Source organism: Syngnathus leptorhynchus, chromosome 12 (genome assembly GCF_054491065.1).
Source record: "Syngnathus leptorhynchus isolate UIUO chromosome 12, UIUO_Slep, whole genome shotgun sequence".
In the NCBI taxonomy this organism is placed as follows: Eukaryota; Metazoa; Chordata; class Actinopteri; order Syngnathiformes; family Syngnathidae; genus Syngnathus; species Syngnathus leptorhynchus.
Genome location: NC_141206.1, coordinates 3313445 through 3328855, shown reverse-complemented (window position 1 = coordinate 3328855; position 15411 = coordinate 3313445). Strand labels below are relative to the sequence as shown.

The window sequence follows — 15411 nt, the reverse complement described above, 5'->3', positions numbered from 1 at the left end:
TATTTTTCATTTTTATGTCTGTGAACACAGAATTTGTTGTGCCTTGCCAAAAAGCTCCCGTTTTAGTATATACACAGTATATCATACATTCAAAGGAAATTCTCTTTGACGTTTTGTCAATATGAATTGTGGCAAATTCCAGTCTTAATTTTTTTTTTAATAATTTGCATACAGCAAAATGGCTGCCCAAGCCGCCGCCACCACCACCACACCACCCCACAACTGTCGGCCTATGCAGGGAAGGGTCTCGTGTGATACACGCTGGACTGCGCTCAAGCCAGCCAAGTCAAGCTAGCCTCCACAACAGTTGTTTATATCACGCAATGCCCACTTAAGGGTCAACTCAAAATAAATATTTGGGAATAATTATCCATTTGATTATTATCCGTTTGGTATTTTAGTGGCCATTGAATCTTTTTATTTCATTAACAGAGGGATACCAAAATTGTGTCTCGATGTTGCTGAGATGCAGTGGTCTCGATGTAGCTGAGATGCAGTGGTCTTTATACAAATACTGTACCTTAAAATGCTTTACATATATTCTGATATCTGTATGCAAAGCCACAAGGAAAGCAAGTATATTTAAATAGCTGAAGGGGGAGGAGAGTTGGCTGTGATTGATGGTGTTCTGGAGGCCCGTGGGAACTCATAGGTGCCTCTAACTGCAAATATGAGACCCTGGTTCATCAGAGTGGAGACCAAACTATATTTCATGATGGTCTCAGAGCAAAGTCATATTTAAAGGTTTGCAACGTAACGCATGAGTAAATGAGGTCTCCAAAACATACCGTACTTAACATATGTAGTTACATAAGTGCCGTTTATATATGCAAAAACGTTTTTTTAATACAATATAGGGCAAACTCAGTTCAACCTTTTTACAATCTGCCCTTTTCTTCCTGATAATTCAGAAAGCCCCATTTTAATGATTTGTACAATATGCTAAATTCAAAATCCTTTTTTTGGTACTTGTATGTGCTCTCTATCATGAGCCTACTGCCAAGGCGCACATTTAGGTCAGCTCATGGTTTAATTCTGCGGTGTACATTCATAGTGACACATAAACCCCAGCTTTCTGGGCGATGAGGTCACTGATGAGCAGAAATGATTTACATGAAACTGTGCAAATCATTAAGGCCTCTAGTGTATTTGAGTTATTTTTAACTCATTAAGTATCCCAATCGTTTTTTGTATTCAGCTGACAACTGCCCTGCATAAACTGTTTTTACTTACTCATGTCATTTGTAGCAGTTAATTGATTCCCTATGAAGAATTCACTCTGTGCCCAATGTTTTGCTACAAAATGAATGTGTGTGACAACTGAGACTACACGGCTAGAGCTTAGATTTATTTCATTACCAACGTCAATGCTGCCCTACTATACGCTTTTGTCTCATCTGCAATAAAAGAGGCAAGGTTTGGATTGTAAAATTTGATGTTCCCTTGAAGAAAACAGGGTGCACTGAGCTAATCATAACAACACATTTTTAAATTGCCTGCATAGAAGGTAAGTGTCATATCCGTAAAGCAATTTTATTACCTCCGGGAAAAGTTTTTGCCTTTTCTGTTTTTCTTTAAAATGACAAAAGTGAGACTGGGCTTGTTAACGTAAAGCCATGAATGTCATCAATTCACAGTGACGCAATTAACCTCTGCATGCCATTGCTATCGTGAAAGACCAACACTGTCTGGGTTCCTCATGACATGTTCTTGAAACCCAGGGCTCACAGATGGAATGTAAATCAGGAACTAAGTGAGCATGCCCAAACACGTGTTGAGAAGCAATAGATTGAACAAGGCTGGGTCCAGGGAGAGACTGGTTTTCTTTTATGGCCAAAATGTATGCAGTAGTTGTTCTTCTGTTTACACCCTACGTCTGGTTTGGGCATAGGAATGCGTCAATATGGCGTAAGGAAAATTCCACTTTTTGGGATGCTTTCAGGTATGTGTAATTAAAGTCAACGTTAATTCCACCCTAATCAAATTGGGCTATTCTGAAATTGTTGAATTTAAATGCCATTTTAAAAGAAAAATGCCACATAACTCGTTTGAGCACTTGGGGTATGTACCCAACTGCATATGCAAATATTGAGAAAAGATTATGAAGTGAAAATACCCCAACAAATTTGGCTTCTATTTCTTGCATCATTTGAAGCTAAAAGATAACCATTTACTAAATAAAAAAATCAGTTTTCACTGTAACCTTTGGCACACATCAAGATCTATTCTCGTAAGTTAAATATTAGCTACTATAAAGAAAGCCTTTGAGCGTTGATCAGCGTCGCTGGCTGGTGTTAAGGTGTGTCTTCACAGCTCCATGCATGTACAGTAAAACCTCATGCTTGTAAACAGTGCTCAACATAAATGAATACAATACCCTTTACACAACAAACATCTATATCGTGTCTGTTATGATTAGACTAACTTGACTAATGATGCGTTTTTGTCAATTAGGTTACTACTTAATTGCTACATTTTCATTGGCGTGTACTACTGCACTCAGTGTGTTGCATTATTATCAAATTAGTATCTGCTAGAAAAAAATACTATCAAAATATTTTGTGGTATGCCATCAAGCAGTGATTCTCAACTGCATCAGGACTACATGTCATCGTGAGGATGCCGGAAGGATAGATGAATGTCTTGTTCCCCCAAATTGCTCTGGCAATGGGACCACATGCTAAATAAAGATTACACTAAGTAGTGGCAATTTCACACCAGCATTTTTTGGCTTTTTGTTTGCACCCCCCAAAACTGTGTGTGGCTGGTGTTAGTGAATTAGATGTGGTTTATCTATGATTGAATTCAATTGAATAACATACCAATGGGGCACCAAAATGCATTTTGCTTGGCATCGTGGGAAAAAAAAACTTTGAGATCACTACTGTACAGTAAATATTCATCAGCATCATGATTTTTTTTTTAAGAAAATGTATCATTTTCTATCCCTCTAAGATTAAATATTAGCTTGGGAATAGGTTTTATAAATAATAAATGAGCGCAGACTTTTAAGTACCACGTTGTGTTGGAACTAGTGAAATGCTTCATAATTACAAGGCATCAAGTATTCTGAACTTAAGTTGAGCGAAGTGCCATCACTGCTGATGTCCAGCTTATAATTTATGACATATTCAATAATAATAATAATTTTTAAAAAAGCCTCAGTATTCCATTGTGCACTGTCTTTTAACTTTTTTTTTTTTTCCACTGCTGGACATAGCCATAGAAGTTATAGTTCTGAGCATAGACTCCCTCCGTTGAACTTTCCTTTACAACAACAGTGTGGCGGCCAGCTTGAGATTCCTTTTTAGCAAAGCATGCATCACTAACTGATTGTAAACCACTTTCATTCCAAGAACAACAGCACAAAGGCAGCTTCTAACATAGTTAAACTGAGACTTCGCCTAACTTTGTTTCCTAATTCTGTTCAGAGGACAAAGTGGGAGCAACATCAGCCATTTTGTTCACTCTGTGACGATAACCGCAACACAGAAGTATTATAAACATTGACCGGTGTCCTGTCCAAAAACTCAAACCTCTCATGATTCACACAAAGTGTTTCTGACATTTTTATAACACAAGCATATGAGAAGCAGTAGATCAAAGACATGTACTGTGTACCTTACCTCATGTGGACATTTTTAATTACTACTTGTGTATGACTGTGTAATATTCAGTTGTCAAAAATAGAGACTTTACAAGCGTCACACTCGTTTTTGAGTTTGAACGACTTTCCCTTACCGTATTTTCCGCACTATAAGGCGCTTTGGGTTAATCCATCAAAATCCTCATTTTCTGTATCCAAATTAAACAGTTGGCCAAGTTCGCCATTAAACATACCAAGTTCCCTCTTTGCAATTGTCACGTTGCTCTTCTGCAATGATCTTGGATTCCCAGAAAGCTCTAAATGTGCCTTGTAAGCATGTTTTGTCTATGCCACAGGTGTCAAACTCAAATAAATTAAATAGTAGTTGACAGTCATAATGGCCCTCCTAAAGAAGCTATGACTACAATGTGGCCCGAAGAGTTTGACACCCCTGGTCTACGCCATTTTAGAGCCTCCAAATGGTGTTTGCTTTGCACAAACGTTCGTATTTATTTATCAATGGCGGCGGAGGTACGTACTCTACGTGTTACGCACAATCTTTGATTTTTTGCCCCGATCTACGTAAAACGTAATTAACGTCCTCTGATTGGTTCATTGTGTTTACACATCTCTGTGTGGCGGAAGCCACACAAAACAACTTTACAAATTTGCAAAAACTATAGTATTTATTTATCGATGGCGACGGAGGTACGTACTCTACGCGTTACGTGCAGTTTACAGATTTTGGAATTCGGTCCACACAAAAGGCGCATCTTATTAAAAGGCGCACCTTCGTTTTGGGAGAAAATTAAAGGCTTTTAAGTTCACCTTATGGTGCTGAAAATACGGTAGTTATATTGTGCACAGATTTGCTAGTGACCACGCCCAGATCTTATTTGCACCTGTATCCAATGATGTTGAACAAGCCACCACTACCACTGCCATTCTTCACTATTGAGGTGCTATGGTTTTGGTTCATGGGCAATTACTTCTCCATACGCATCTTCCCATCACTGGAAGTGGATCTTTGCCTCAACTGTCCACAGGATGTTCTTCAAGAACCATGAAAGGGTTTCTTTGAGAGGTTTGGCAAAACTCTAATATGGCTTTCCTATTTTTGACACTCACCAATGGTTTACATCTCACGGTGAACTTTTCAGTCTCATGCTGTCTTGTCTTGCTTGTTGTCTTTGACTCACAAACATCTACCTCCTGGAGAATGTTCTTGAGTTAGTCAACTTCTTTGAGGGTTTTTTTTTTTTTTTCTTCACCATGGTTATCCACTACAGTTGTTTTCTGTGGTGTTCCAGGTCTTTTGGTGTTGCTAAAATCATCAGTGTCTTCTCTTTTTTTCCATCTCAGATGGGTACAGTACATTGTGATTTGAGAGTGCCAACGGTGTCATGTGCATGTTTGAACAATGACATTTTTCCGTTTTTTCTTACCATTGTTACAGTGTCGGACGCAGTCTTGCAAGACGGCATGCCACTTCTGCTGCTCCTTCTCAGTCATTACACAGAAGTAATGATGGCGGGCGTACGGGTGCCATAGGATGAGTGGGAACTGGGTTGCACACTTGATAAAAGGACCGCTGCCCAATTTGGCTTTGACATCTAAAACGAGGTACAGCACAAAATGATTACGAAATTGGCACATAGCATGCCTTCACTGTTTGGTTAATAATTTATCATACATGCAAGTTTTGTACAGCAATTGTTCCAATGGTATTGACACTACGTAGCTATGCTATTACTAGCACTAAATGAACGAGATGATTGTTGGTCTACTGTGTACCTGGAAGGCTGGTGTTAATCAGTTCAATGTAATCCTCGATGGAGGTCAGGGCCTTGTAGCCAGCACAGTTGATGGTTACTTTGGGATGTAGACTCCGCTCATGTGCCTGTTGAAATATATATACATATATATATGTATATATATTTTTTAAAAACAATTACATATGGTAATGACCAAGCTAAAATTAGATGAAGTTGCAAGAAAAGTAAACCCACTGCTTTGCTCTCATACAGGTTGATGCTATAGTTGTTCGGCACTGATACAAAACGATTTCTCCATTTGCGATTCTCTTCTAGGTACTGGAACAAATTCCCTGAAAAGATTGAACGGCCAGCCAAAGGATCCTGAAAAAAAAAAAAAGTATTTATAGTCATAATAGAAGAAAACCTTAAACATGTTTTTTCTTGCCCTAAAAGCTTTTACTCCATAGTCTTAGTTGGGTAGAATGAAGGGGATGGGAGAAGATTGGGGTGGTCAAAGTTCTACACAAAATACATTTATGTATTCATTGGAATTAAATCAACCTTAATTGTTGGTTTTGTCATTTCCAATATATTGTTATATGTACATTTTGTATTTTATGATAGAAAACCTTTCTGCTTGCTGGTGACTGATGAAATTGTCAAGGTTTGCTTTTTTGTATCCAAGATAAAAGTAGGACAAAAAAAAGAAAACAGAGACAGCTTTTAAGTTGTCTTGGATTATTTAATACTGCATGAGTAGGTGATGTCACGAAGACACACACTTGTCCTTCAAATTATGAGGAATTAAAACACTACAAGAGAATTCCAACAACTCTGATTATGTGTGAAATGTGCACCACTTTCAACTGCATGAAAAGCATGCATGACAGACACCAAAATGATGATTAAAAAAAGTGCTGTTTTAAAGAGAGACCACAAAGTTATCTCTACCCGTTTCATAGTTTCTGCCTTTTCAAAATTAATTGCATTTACTTATTAAAAGCTAAAAACAAAAAAACAAAAACACTTTACTCACCCTATGTGAAAAGGTACTTAGTAAAAGTACTGCATACTTCACTGCATTCTTTGTAAAATTAGCATGAATTTATATTTAAAAAAATAAAATAAAAAAAAAAACATCAGGCCAAAAGTCAAATATGGTGTTGGCAGTTTGATGGACTGAGGCTACTGTTCGGATTCAGGACTTGGATGGCTGTTATAATTATTAGAATGAGTTCTGTCACATTTTTTTGTCAGGGTCTTTTTTGAAAAATCACCAGTTTTTTGTTGCTCATCATCGAAAAAAAAAAAAATCACAAGATAGTTCGTGTGGCTTATGAGTCATGCTGCTGAGCTAGGACATACTTGGTTTATTTTATATTCTTGAAATTATTAACAAATCACATCAGTGTTGAAACTATACAGTGGAATATTTTACAATTTGGAAACACCTCAAAATAGTGAATATCTGTCATGACTTTGACCGACTAAAGCATTCATAAGTATTTACTTTTGTCTTGGTTATGATGTGGTGTATTGTGTATTATCATATGTGCAAAGGTAATATGATTGTTTATGTGTACATGAGATAGTATGTCACAGAGGTAAACCTTTTCTTTTCATTTGACAATTAGGTTTGCATACATCTCTATTACTTTAAATGGGAAAAGCATTGGAGTGTTGCAACAAATTTAGACAAACAACTACAAAACTCAGCAATCAATTATATTCTTTTTTCCCCTGCAAAGAACAGCTAATATTGTTGTACTGAACAGATAAGAGGGGAGCTGAGTTTCCAGCACACTATATTTGTAGTGTTTGCATTATATATATATATATCATATATATACTATTGTACTTTGTAAAATCATAAAATAATGAAGCATTTTTGTCTTTAAAAATATTTTTTTTTTAAATCTTGAGGTTTTGGGTAGCAAGCTGAAAAAAATTAATAGCATTTCTACTCATTTTGAGGTAGGAGCATGGTCAAGGAAAAAATTAAATATGTATCCTAAGGTATCACGGAATATAATATGGAATCTGTCAAGGTTCCACACAAGCATTAAGATTTATGTAAAGGCAGAATTTTCAACATGTCTCTTGCAATGTGTGTATATGAAAATTTTTATATACTGGGAAACATTGTGAAGAATATAGTATGTAATCACAGGATAATAAAGAGTTAATCTGTGTAGTGTTGGAATAACACTACACTCATGAGGGAATGCTGTTTAACTGCATAGCCTTTAATTAGCCTGGTTGTTAGAGGCTTTCCTTGTGGTTATGACAGAAAACTGCTTTACAAACTTGCCTTTCTGTGGAGCAACTGTGATTGAGGCCCACCACCTCCTTCTATCTCGTAGCGGACGCAGTTGAAGAGCGCGACGGCGTACTGCTGCTTATAGACTTCACTGAACTGTCTCATCACATCTCCAGTCTTCACTGCAGGTGAAAACAGACACACAAACTTACAGTGGGGAATTTAAAAGACCGACAACGCATCAGTAGACAGTATGAGAGTACTGCAAATGTTTTTCAATTTTGGCTTTGTTTTAATTAGGTTTTTAAAAAAAAAAAAAAAAAAAGGTATTATCAAACCTCTCAAGCATTTTTTGCACGTTGGCTTGTTTGAATCTATTATTGCTCCGGTTTAGAGTGACCAGACGTCCTCTTTTTCCTGGACATGTCCTACTTTTGAGACCGAAAAAAATGTCCGGAGGGAATTTCAAAATTGTCCGGGATTTTGTTTTTTGACTGCCGCCACCCACTTCAGCGCTCTCACCATCAGACTCATGGTTAGTTGCAGTTGGATAGCAAAGTAAATGTATGGTTACTTCAAAGTAACTCAAAATACAACAATGAATGTGTAAAATGCTGGCAACAAAAGTGAGTACACCCCAACTGAAAATGTCAAAATTGGACTTAAATGTCAATATTTTGTGTGGCCATCATTATTTTTCAGTACCGCTGTAACCCTTTTAGACATGGAGTTCACCAGAGTGACATAGGTCGCCGTTGGAATCCTCTTCCATGATGAAATCATGGAGCTGGTGGATGTTGGAGACCTTGCGCTCCTCCACCTTCCATTTTAGGATGCCCCACAGATGTTAATAGGGTTTAGGTCTGGGGACATGCTTGGCCAGTCCATCACCTTCACCCTCAGCTTCTTTAGGAAGGCAGTGGTCGTCTTGGAGGTGTGTATGGGGTCGTTATCGTGTTGGAATACTGCTCCGCGGCCTAGTTTACGGAGGGAGAGGATCATGCTCTTCTTCAGTATTCCACAGTACATGTTGGCATTCATTGTTCCCTCAATGAACTGTAGCTCCCCAGTGCCAGCAGCACTCATACAGCCCCAGACCATGACGCTCCCACCACCATGCTTGACTGTAGGCAAGACACACTTGTCTTTCTTTATACTCTTCATCTGGTTGCCGCCACACACGCTGGACACCATCTGAACCAAATATGTTTATCTTGGTCTCATCAGACCACTGGACATGGTTCCAGTAACCCATATCCTTAGTCTGCTTGTCTTTAGGATATGGATAACTGGAACCGTCATGGTCTGGGGCTGTATGAGTATCTTGGAATCAATTATCCTCGACAAACGAGGGATTACACTACAAATACCATATTTTCTGCACCATAAGGCACTTCTAGTTAAAAGGCGCAGACTCAATTGCGGGGTGTATTATGTATTTAATCCACACATAGGGCGCACCGCATTATAGGGCATGGCATGTATGCCATGACTTAGAGTAAACAAAACAAACAAAAAAACGTCACAGGAGAAAGACACTGAGTTCGGTTGTACTTTATTCTACTGTTTAACCATGTACTCTACTGTACTCACATTATTGTTAATCGATATTTATACGCAAATCAGTCCTCAACTTCAGTATCCAAATTAAACAGTTGGGCAAGTTCGCCATCTGACATGCCAAGTTCCCTCGTGATTGTCTCGTCGTTGTCACAGTGCTTTTCGGCAATGATCCCGGCTTTCCAGGAAGCTTGAATTGTGCCTTGTAAGCATGCCTCTTTGTCTATGCCATTTTAGAGGGTATTTGGGGTATACAGCTAATGCTGTTTTCTTTGCACAAACGACCGTATTTATCAATGGCGGTGGAGGTACGTGCTCAATGTGTTACGTACAGTCCTCAAATTTTTTTTTGCCCCGATCTATGTAAAAGGTACCGTAATTTTCAGACTATAAATCGCTCCGGAGTATAAATCGCATCAGCCATAAAATGCACAATAAAGTGAAAAAAAAACAGATATAGATAGAAGGGCCAAAGTGCGTTGACCAGCTCGCCGAAAGGAGGAAGTGTGGGAACGAGCCAGCGAAGCTCGGCCGGCGTGTAATGGAGAACAATGACAGACGCTGAGAAGTGGCAGATCCCAGAGATGAGTGGAGGCATTTGCCGCAGCCGAAAGCCAGATGGTGAAGAAGGGTGAAACCTTCTGTGTCACTCCAAATCATTAAATCCTTCAAAGTTTTCGTCCTCCGTGTCACGTACAAACAAAGCCGCTAATGATGCCGGTAGTACGTGGGGCCCTTGGTCATCTTCATCATCCCGTGATCGAATCCTATGCCTTTTATGTAAACAACTGCCGCGCAGCACGGGTGACGTCACTTGCAGTTCAAATGACAGTAACCCCTTGCTACATCGCGGTTTGTTCATTGCGGTTTCACTACATCGCGGATTTTTGAATTTTGAAAATTTGTGAGAAAAATCACATATAAGTCGCTTCTGTCAGTTGCAGACCTGATTTAGAGGACTGTCTTCCCCTGTAGATCAGTCAAAACCCATTAGTTTCCATTCTTGTATAATGGTCTCCCCACTATTTGACCTAGTTCTACTCCTCCTAATTCTTTTTCCTCAACACTCCGTCCAAGAAAATGTCGGAGGGGATGTGCGTCTTTCCCACGTTCCGGTGCTGGAAAAGTGAGTCGATGTATTTGGCTCCATCAGCAGCAGACAGTGTTGACTGTGATATGTTTATGGACGGGACAAAAGGAAAAAGGGAGTTGACCTGAAGTTGGACAGCAGGAAGCAAAGCGCTGAGACGGTAGCACTGATGTGACAAAAATGTGTCGGAGAAAAAAAAAAAAAGTGACACCCGAACTTAATAAATGCATCATGTGTTTTTATATTTAGTACAGTCAAAATATTCAAAGACTAGGTGGCTCAAAAACGATTTGAGAATTACCCAAATAGCTCTCAGGGAAGGTTATTTTTGTTCCAATGGGTGCGTGTTGTGTAGTTCAAGGGGACCAGTCTAGGTGCATTTTGTTAGATGCTAGCGAGATGAAAATACTATACTGGGAAAATACTATACTTTAGATAGTGGTCTAAAGACTATCCATATCCTGAAAAAGGTTAGAGAGCACTAAGTCTATGCATCATTACTCACCCAAAAATGTAATAACTCTGTATTTTCCACTCCTTGCCCTTTTTGTAAAACATTCCAGGTTAGGGAACCAATGCCACAGAAATCATGATGATAAAATGAGTAATTTATTCTATGTAGTTCATCATAGTTCTTCAGAAAGTGTCTGGTCCATATAAGAAAGACAGTTGGCAGGCTGCCTTTGAAATGTACCGTAATTTTCGGACTATAAGTCGCTCCGTAGTATAAGTCGCACCAGCCATAAAATGCACAATAAAGTGAAAAAAAACCCAGATACAAGTCGCACCAGAGTACAAGTTGCACTTTTGGGGCAAATTTATTTGTCAAAATCCAACACCAAGAACAGACATGAACCAGCAACAACAGGCTAAACAATATGGTATGCTAACGTGACATATACACAAACGAGGAGCTGAGAACGGGCCTGACGTAACATTCGGAGTTATTCAAATAAGTATTACATAAATAACACGTTTATCAAACCATCTGTGTCACTCCAATTCATTAAATCCATCAATCGTCCTTTATGTAAACAATGCCGCATATGCGCCGCGCCACTGACATCGGACTCGTTCTAAGTTGCATTTCTAATTATTCCACAAACCCATATAACAACATATGAAGTATATTTCAAATAACTATCATATTACAACAATATTATCAAACCATCTGTGTCACTCCTAATCATTAAATCCATTGATCAAATTCCTCGTCCTTTATGTCAACAACGTCGCGCGTGCGCCGCACAGATCTAGTATAACTATATTGTAGCGTTAACAAAGTACCAGGAAAGATGTGGGTATGGTAAACGGCTCTTTATTTAACAAAAGAAGAGTTCAACAACCCAACAACTACTGAACTGTAACGATAAAAACATATACAAAAATACGAAACACGAAATAAAATATATCAAATAACTATGACATAATTACGTTTTTCAAACCTTGTGTCACTCCAAATCATTAAATCCTTCAAACGTGGGGCCCTTCGTCATCTTCGTCATCCCGTGATCGAATCCTTTGCCATTTATGTAAACGACCGCCGCGCGGCACGGGTGACGTCACTTGCAGTTCAAATGACAGTAATCCCTTGCTACATCGTGGTTTGTTTATCGTGGTTTCACTACATCGCGGATTTTTGAATTTGGAAAATTTGTGAAAAAAAATCACATACAAGTCGTTCCTGAGTATAAGTCGCCCCCCCTTCCCAAACTATGAAAAAAATCGCGACTTATAGTCCGAAAATTACGGTAAACATAACCAACTCTGACCTTTTTGGTAACACAATGACCAATATGAATTGACAAATTATAGCTATCATGATGCTAGCTGCTGTTTTGGTCTTAACCATTTGACACAATACAGTCTTAAATATTGTAATACACTTGGTAACGTGTACTTTACATTTGTATATTATTCAAAACCAACCAAGGACATTTTTCTTGTTTGGTGATACCTTTGCATGTACCCCTAGGACTCTGTTTGCAATTCTGCTATTCAAACTTTCTGATGACAATGTTATGTGGTAACATGCGAGTGTGTTGCAAGTGTTTTGTGGGGTCATGGGAGGATCATCCTGTGACAATGTGATTCGACAGCAAGAACGAATGAATGAATCATCTAAGTTGTTTGGAATGATTTAAACCTCAAATCAGTGTTTTATCTGCCCAGCATATCGATTTCATGGCTAAAAATCATATTTGTGTCTTCATGTTATAGGTATATTTTGGCCACGCACAAACACACGAAAAAAATAAATCCTGTGTCATATCTGGAGCGCCAACTTTGTGATCATTCATCATGCACAAAAATGTCTCTCAAATCGAGATGCAAATTGTTCCATTGAAAACGAACACCAAATCAGAATTTAGGTGAGAATGAATCATAGCAAGGCGGCTCGGTGGAACAGTGGGTAGCACGTCCGCCTTAGGAGGGTGCAGGTTCGATTCCACCTCCGGCCCTCCCTGTGTGGAGTTTGCATGTTCTCCCCGTGTCTGCGTGGGTTTTCTCCGGGCACATCGGTTTCCTCCCACATCCCCAAAACATGCTTGATAGGTCGATTGAGCACTCCAAAATGTCCCTAGGTGTGAGTGCGAATGGCTGTTCGTCTCTGTGTGCCCTGCGATTGGTTGGCAACCAGTTCAGGGTGTCCCCCGCCTACTGCCCGATGATGGCTGGGATAGGCTCCCCCGTGGGGACTAAGCAGTTCAGAAAATGGATGGATAGATGGATGAATCATAGCAATGTCATGCGTACTAGTGTCGCTAGACAATAGTGGAGGACTTGGGTTCTGAAAGTAAAAGCCATGCCACAGGTTTTTCTTCTTGTTTCTAGTCAATCAGCAGGTAAAGAAACTCATTTGCCTGCTGTCCTAGCACAAAGGAAGTTTGCAAACTTGGACGCTGGATTGAAGAGACGAGCTCTATCAGGCTAGCTTAGCAAAGGGGAACAGCTTCAAGGTTGTTACTGCTTGATTTGCCTGCCCTTTTATGGGGCTTCTGATCCATTGCACAACTCATGCTCCCTTCCACTCTCTTCTCTCGTCCACATACATAGTAAAAAACATAACACTTGAATTAATTTTGTCTTAACCCTTATTTTTTGTGCGTGTGTGTGTGTCGATCCCTACAATTCATTGATGCTCATTTAACTGCACGTCCCTGGTCTTTTACACACAAAATAATTACCATTTTCATAGCGATCACACAGTAATGTGCCCTTAGGAGTTACCATACACACCATATGGAGTCAAAAAGGCAGCGCAAAAGTTAAGCAAACAGTAAAGAGTGGGTGGTGGTGGTTGTTTAAAGGGTGAAATTGTAGATGACTCTTTTTCTTAAAACATTATTTTTATTATCTACATTCATTTACAATTATAATTTACATTTTTTTGTAATCTGAGAGAAAATGTATTTGCACACACAAATAAACCAAATGAATTCTCATTCCACGCCACATCACAATGGCATCATCTAAAAATAGTCACGGAAACAAACATTTGCAGGTTGTCAAATGCCTGAGAGCAAAGGGTGCTGAAACTCCAAACCATAAAAGCGAATCAGAATCATCTATTAACCTGTCAGTCCTCTCAAATGGATGTTAAAAGCCCCAAGAAACTAATTCCATAGACGAGGTAATGTTTAGTGAGAAGATCCAATAGGGACATCTTCCATCTTACAGTATGTAGAGTTTGTCTGGGTCAACTTCCAGTAGAGACAACGCCTTTTGACCATCAACAACAAATGTCAGCTGAGACGATCTATTCACAGAGTAAGATAGTTGGATGAAAACCAAGAACAAATTTTTTTTTTTTATCTGAGATAATTTGGTCCTAAAGTCAATTAGTGTGAATTAAATGGGTTGATTGCTGTTATTTTTATGAGATGCATAAAAACAGTTTGTGTGGATCAACAAGATTGAGGCAGCAAATTAGATTTGTAGAAGTCATAATTACAAAACCTGTTTAAGCCATTAGACAGCGTGCAATTGTGTTCAGTGTTTCTGAGAGACCATTGTTGGGTTCAGTGCCGCAACAGATACCTCAGACCAGTATTTTTTTTTTTTTTTATTTGCTTCAATATATTTTACATTTAGTACACAGTATGTGAAATGGATGCGTGCAAGCTCAACTGATTGAACTCATTTTCTTCTCATCTTTGTCCATGCATTTTTAGGTTGAAGGGTGTTTTTTTTTTTCACTGAACAGCTAAACATCGGCCTACTGACAATTTTCACTGAACAGCTAAACATCGGCCTACTGACAATTTTCACTGAACAGCTAAACATCGGCCTACTGACAATTTTCACTTTTCTATTCACAAAAGCATGCACAAAAGTATTCTTTTTTTGAAACTAAAAGTGGGTCGCTCCGATACATGTTTACGAATACATGTCGCTCACTGGTTGACTAGATTCAGCCTCTTTTCTTAGCTTGAAGTATTTAGACCATATAGTCTCCATTGCTCTGACACCTCTGAAAATAAATTTTATAGTGACCTTCAGTCACCTGGTGAGAGGTAAATACAAGAGATGCTCATTCCTCATCTATTGGTGTTTTTTTTTTTTTTTTTTTTTTTTAAGCAATGAGCGTGGCTCTTTCTGACTAATGCATTCATTGCAGTGTGAATTTTGCAGTTTTCTGGTTTGTCCAGCCTTGCAAAGCTGAGCCAAGTTGAGTGCCAGAGAAGAGGAAAAGTAGTGTCAAGGCAAAAAACGGCCTATATGTTGGTATGAGCACAATTCACTCAGAGATTGCGAATGCGGGCACTCATCCAAAAACGAGTCTGCCTGCCATGTGAAGGTCAGCTTTGTGTAGTAGTACCCAAATGTCATTCTGTAGCTTGCCTTTGAAAATAGAGTTCAATAATTTTTCAACAGCTTTGAGTCCACATAGCATCGTGTTTCACGTATTCTGCCTAGTAACCGATGTCCGAATATGTCTAGCGGTTATTTCATATTATATACAGTAAAAGCTTAAAAAAAACTGACAAATAAGTCGTTTTCAAATCAGACGAGTAAAAAACTGGTCAAATATTTAAAAATAAAGCTATTATTCAAAGTGAAGACAATTTGCAATTCTAGTAATGACACAAATTTGATGCACAATTTGTCTTCGCGGAAAACATTAAATGATGTGGCGGGCCGTATCTGGCCCCCG

At 38.8% G+C, this 15411-nt stretch overlaps 1 protein-coding gene across 1 annotated transcript in view; it reads right to left on the bottom strand.

The window, feature by feature from the left end:
• niban2a (niban apoptosis regulator 2a) overlaps positions 1-15411 on the bottom strand; it is a 28893-nt gene that overhangs the window by 12135 nt on the left and 1347 nt on the right. The window contains exons 2-5 of the mRNA XM_085925377.1: positions 7655-7785; positions 5596-5724; positions 5381-5486; positions 5032-5199 (exon numbers count right to left, since the gene is read on the bottom strand). Coding sequence (XP_085781503.1) covers positions 5032-5199; positions 5381-5486; positions 5596-5724; positions 7655-7785 — 534 coding nt within the window. The remainder of the gene's footprint in view (positions 1-5031; positions 5200-5380; positions 5487-5595; positions 5725-7654; positions 7786-15411) is intronic.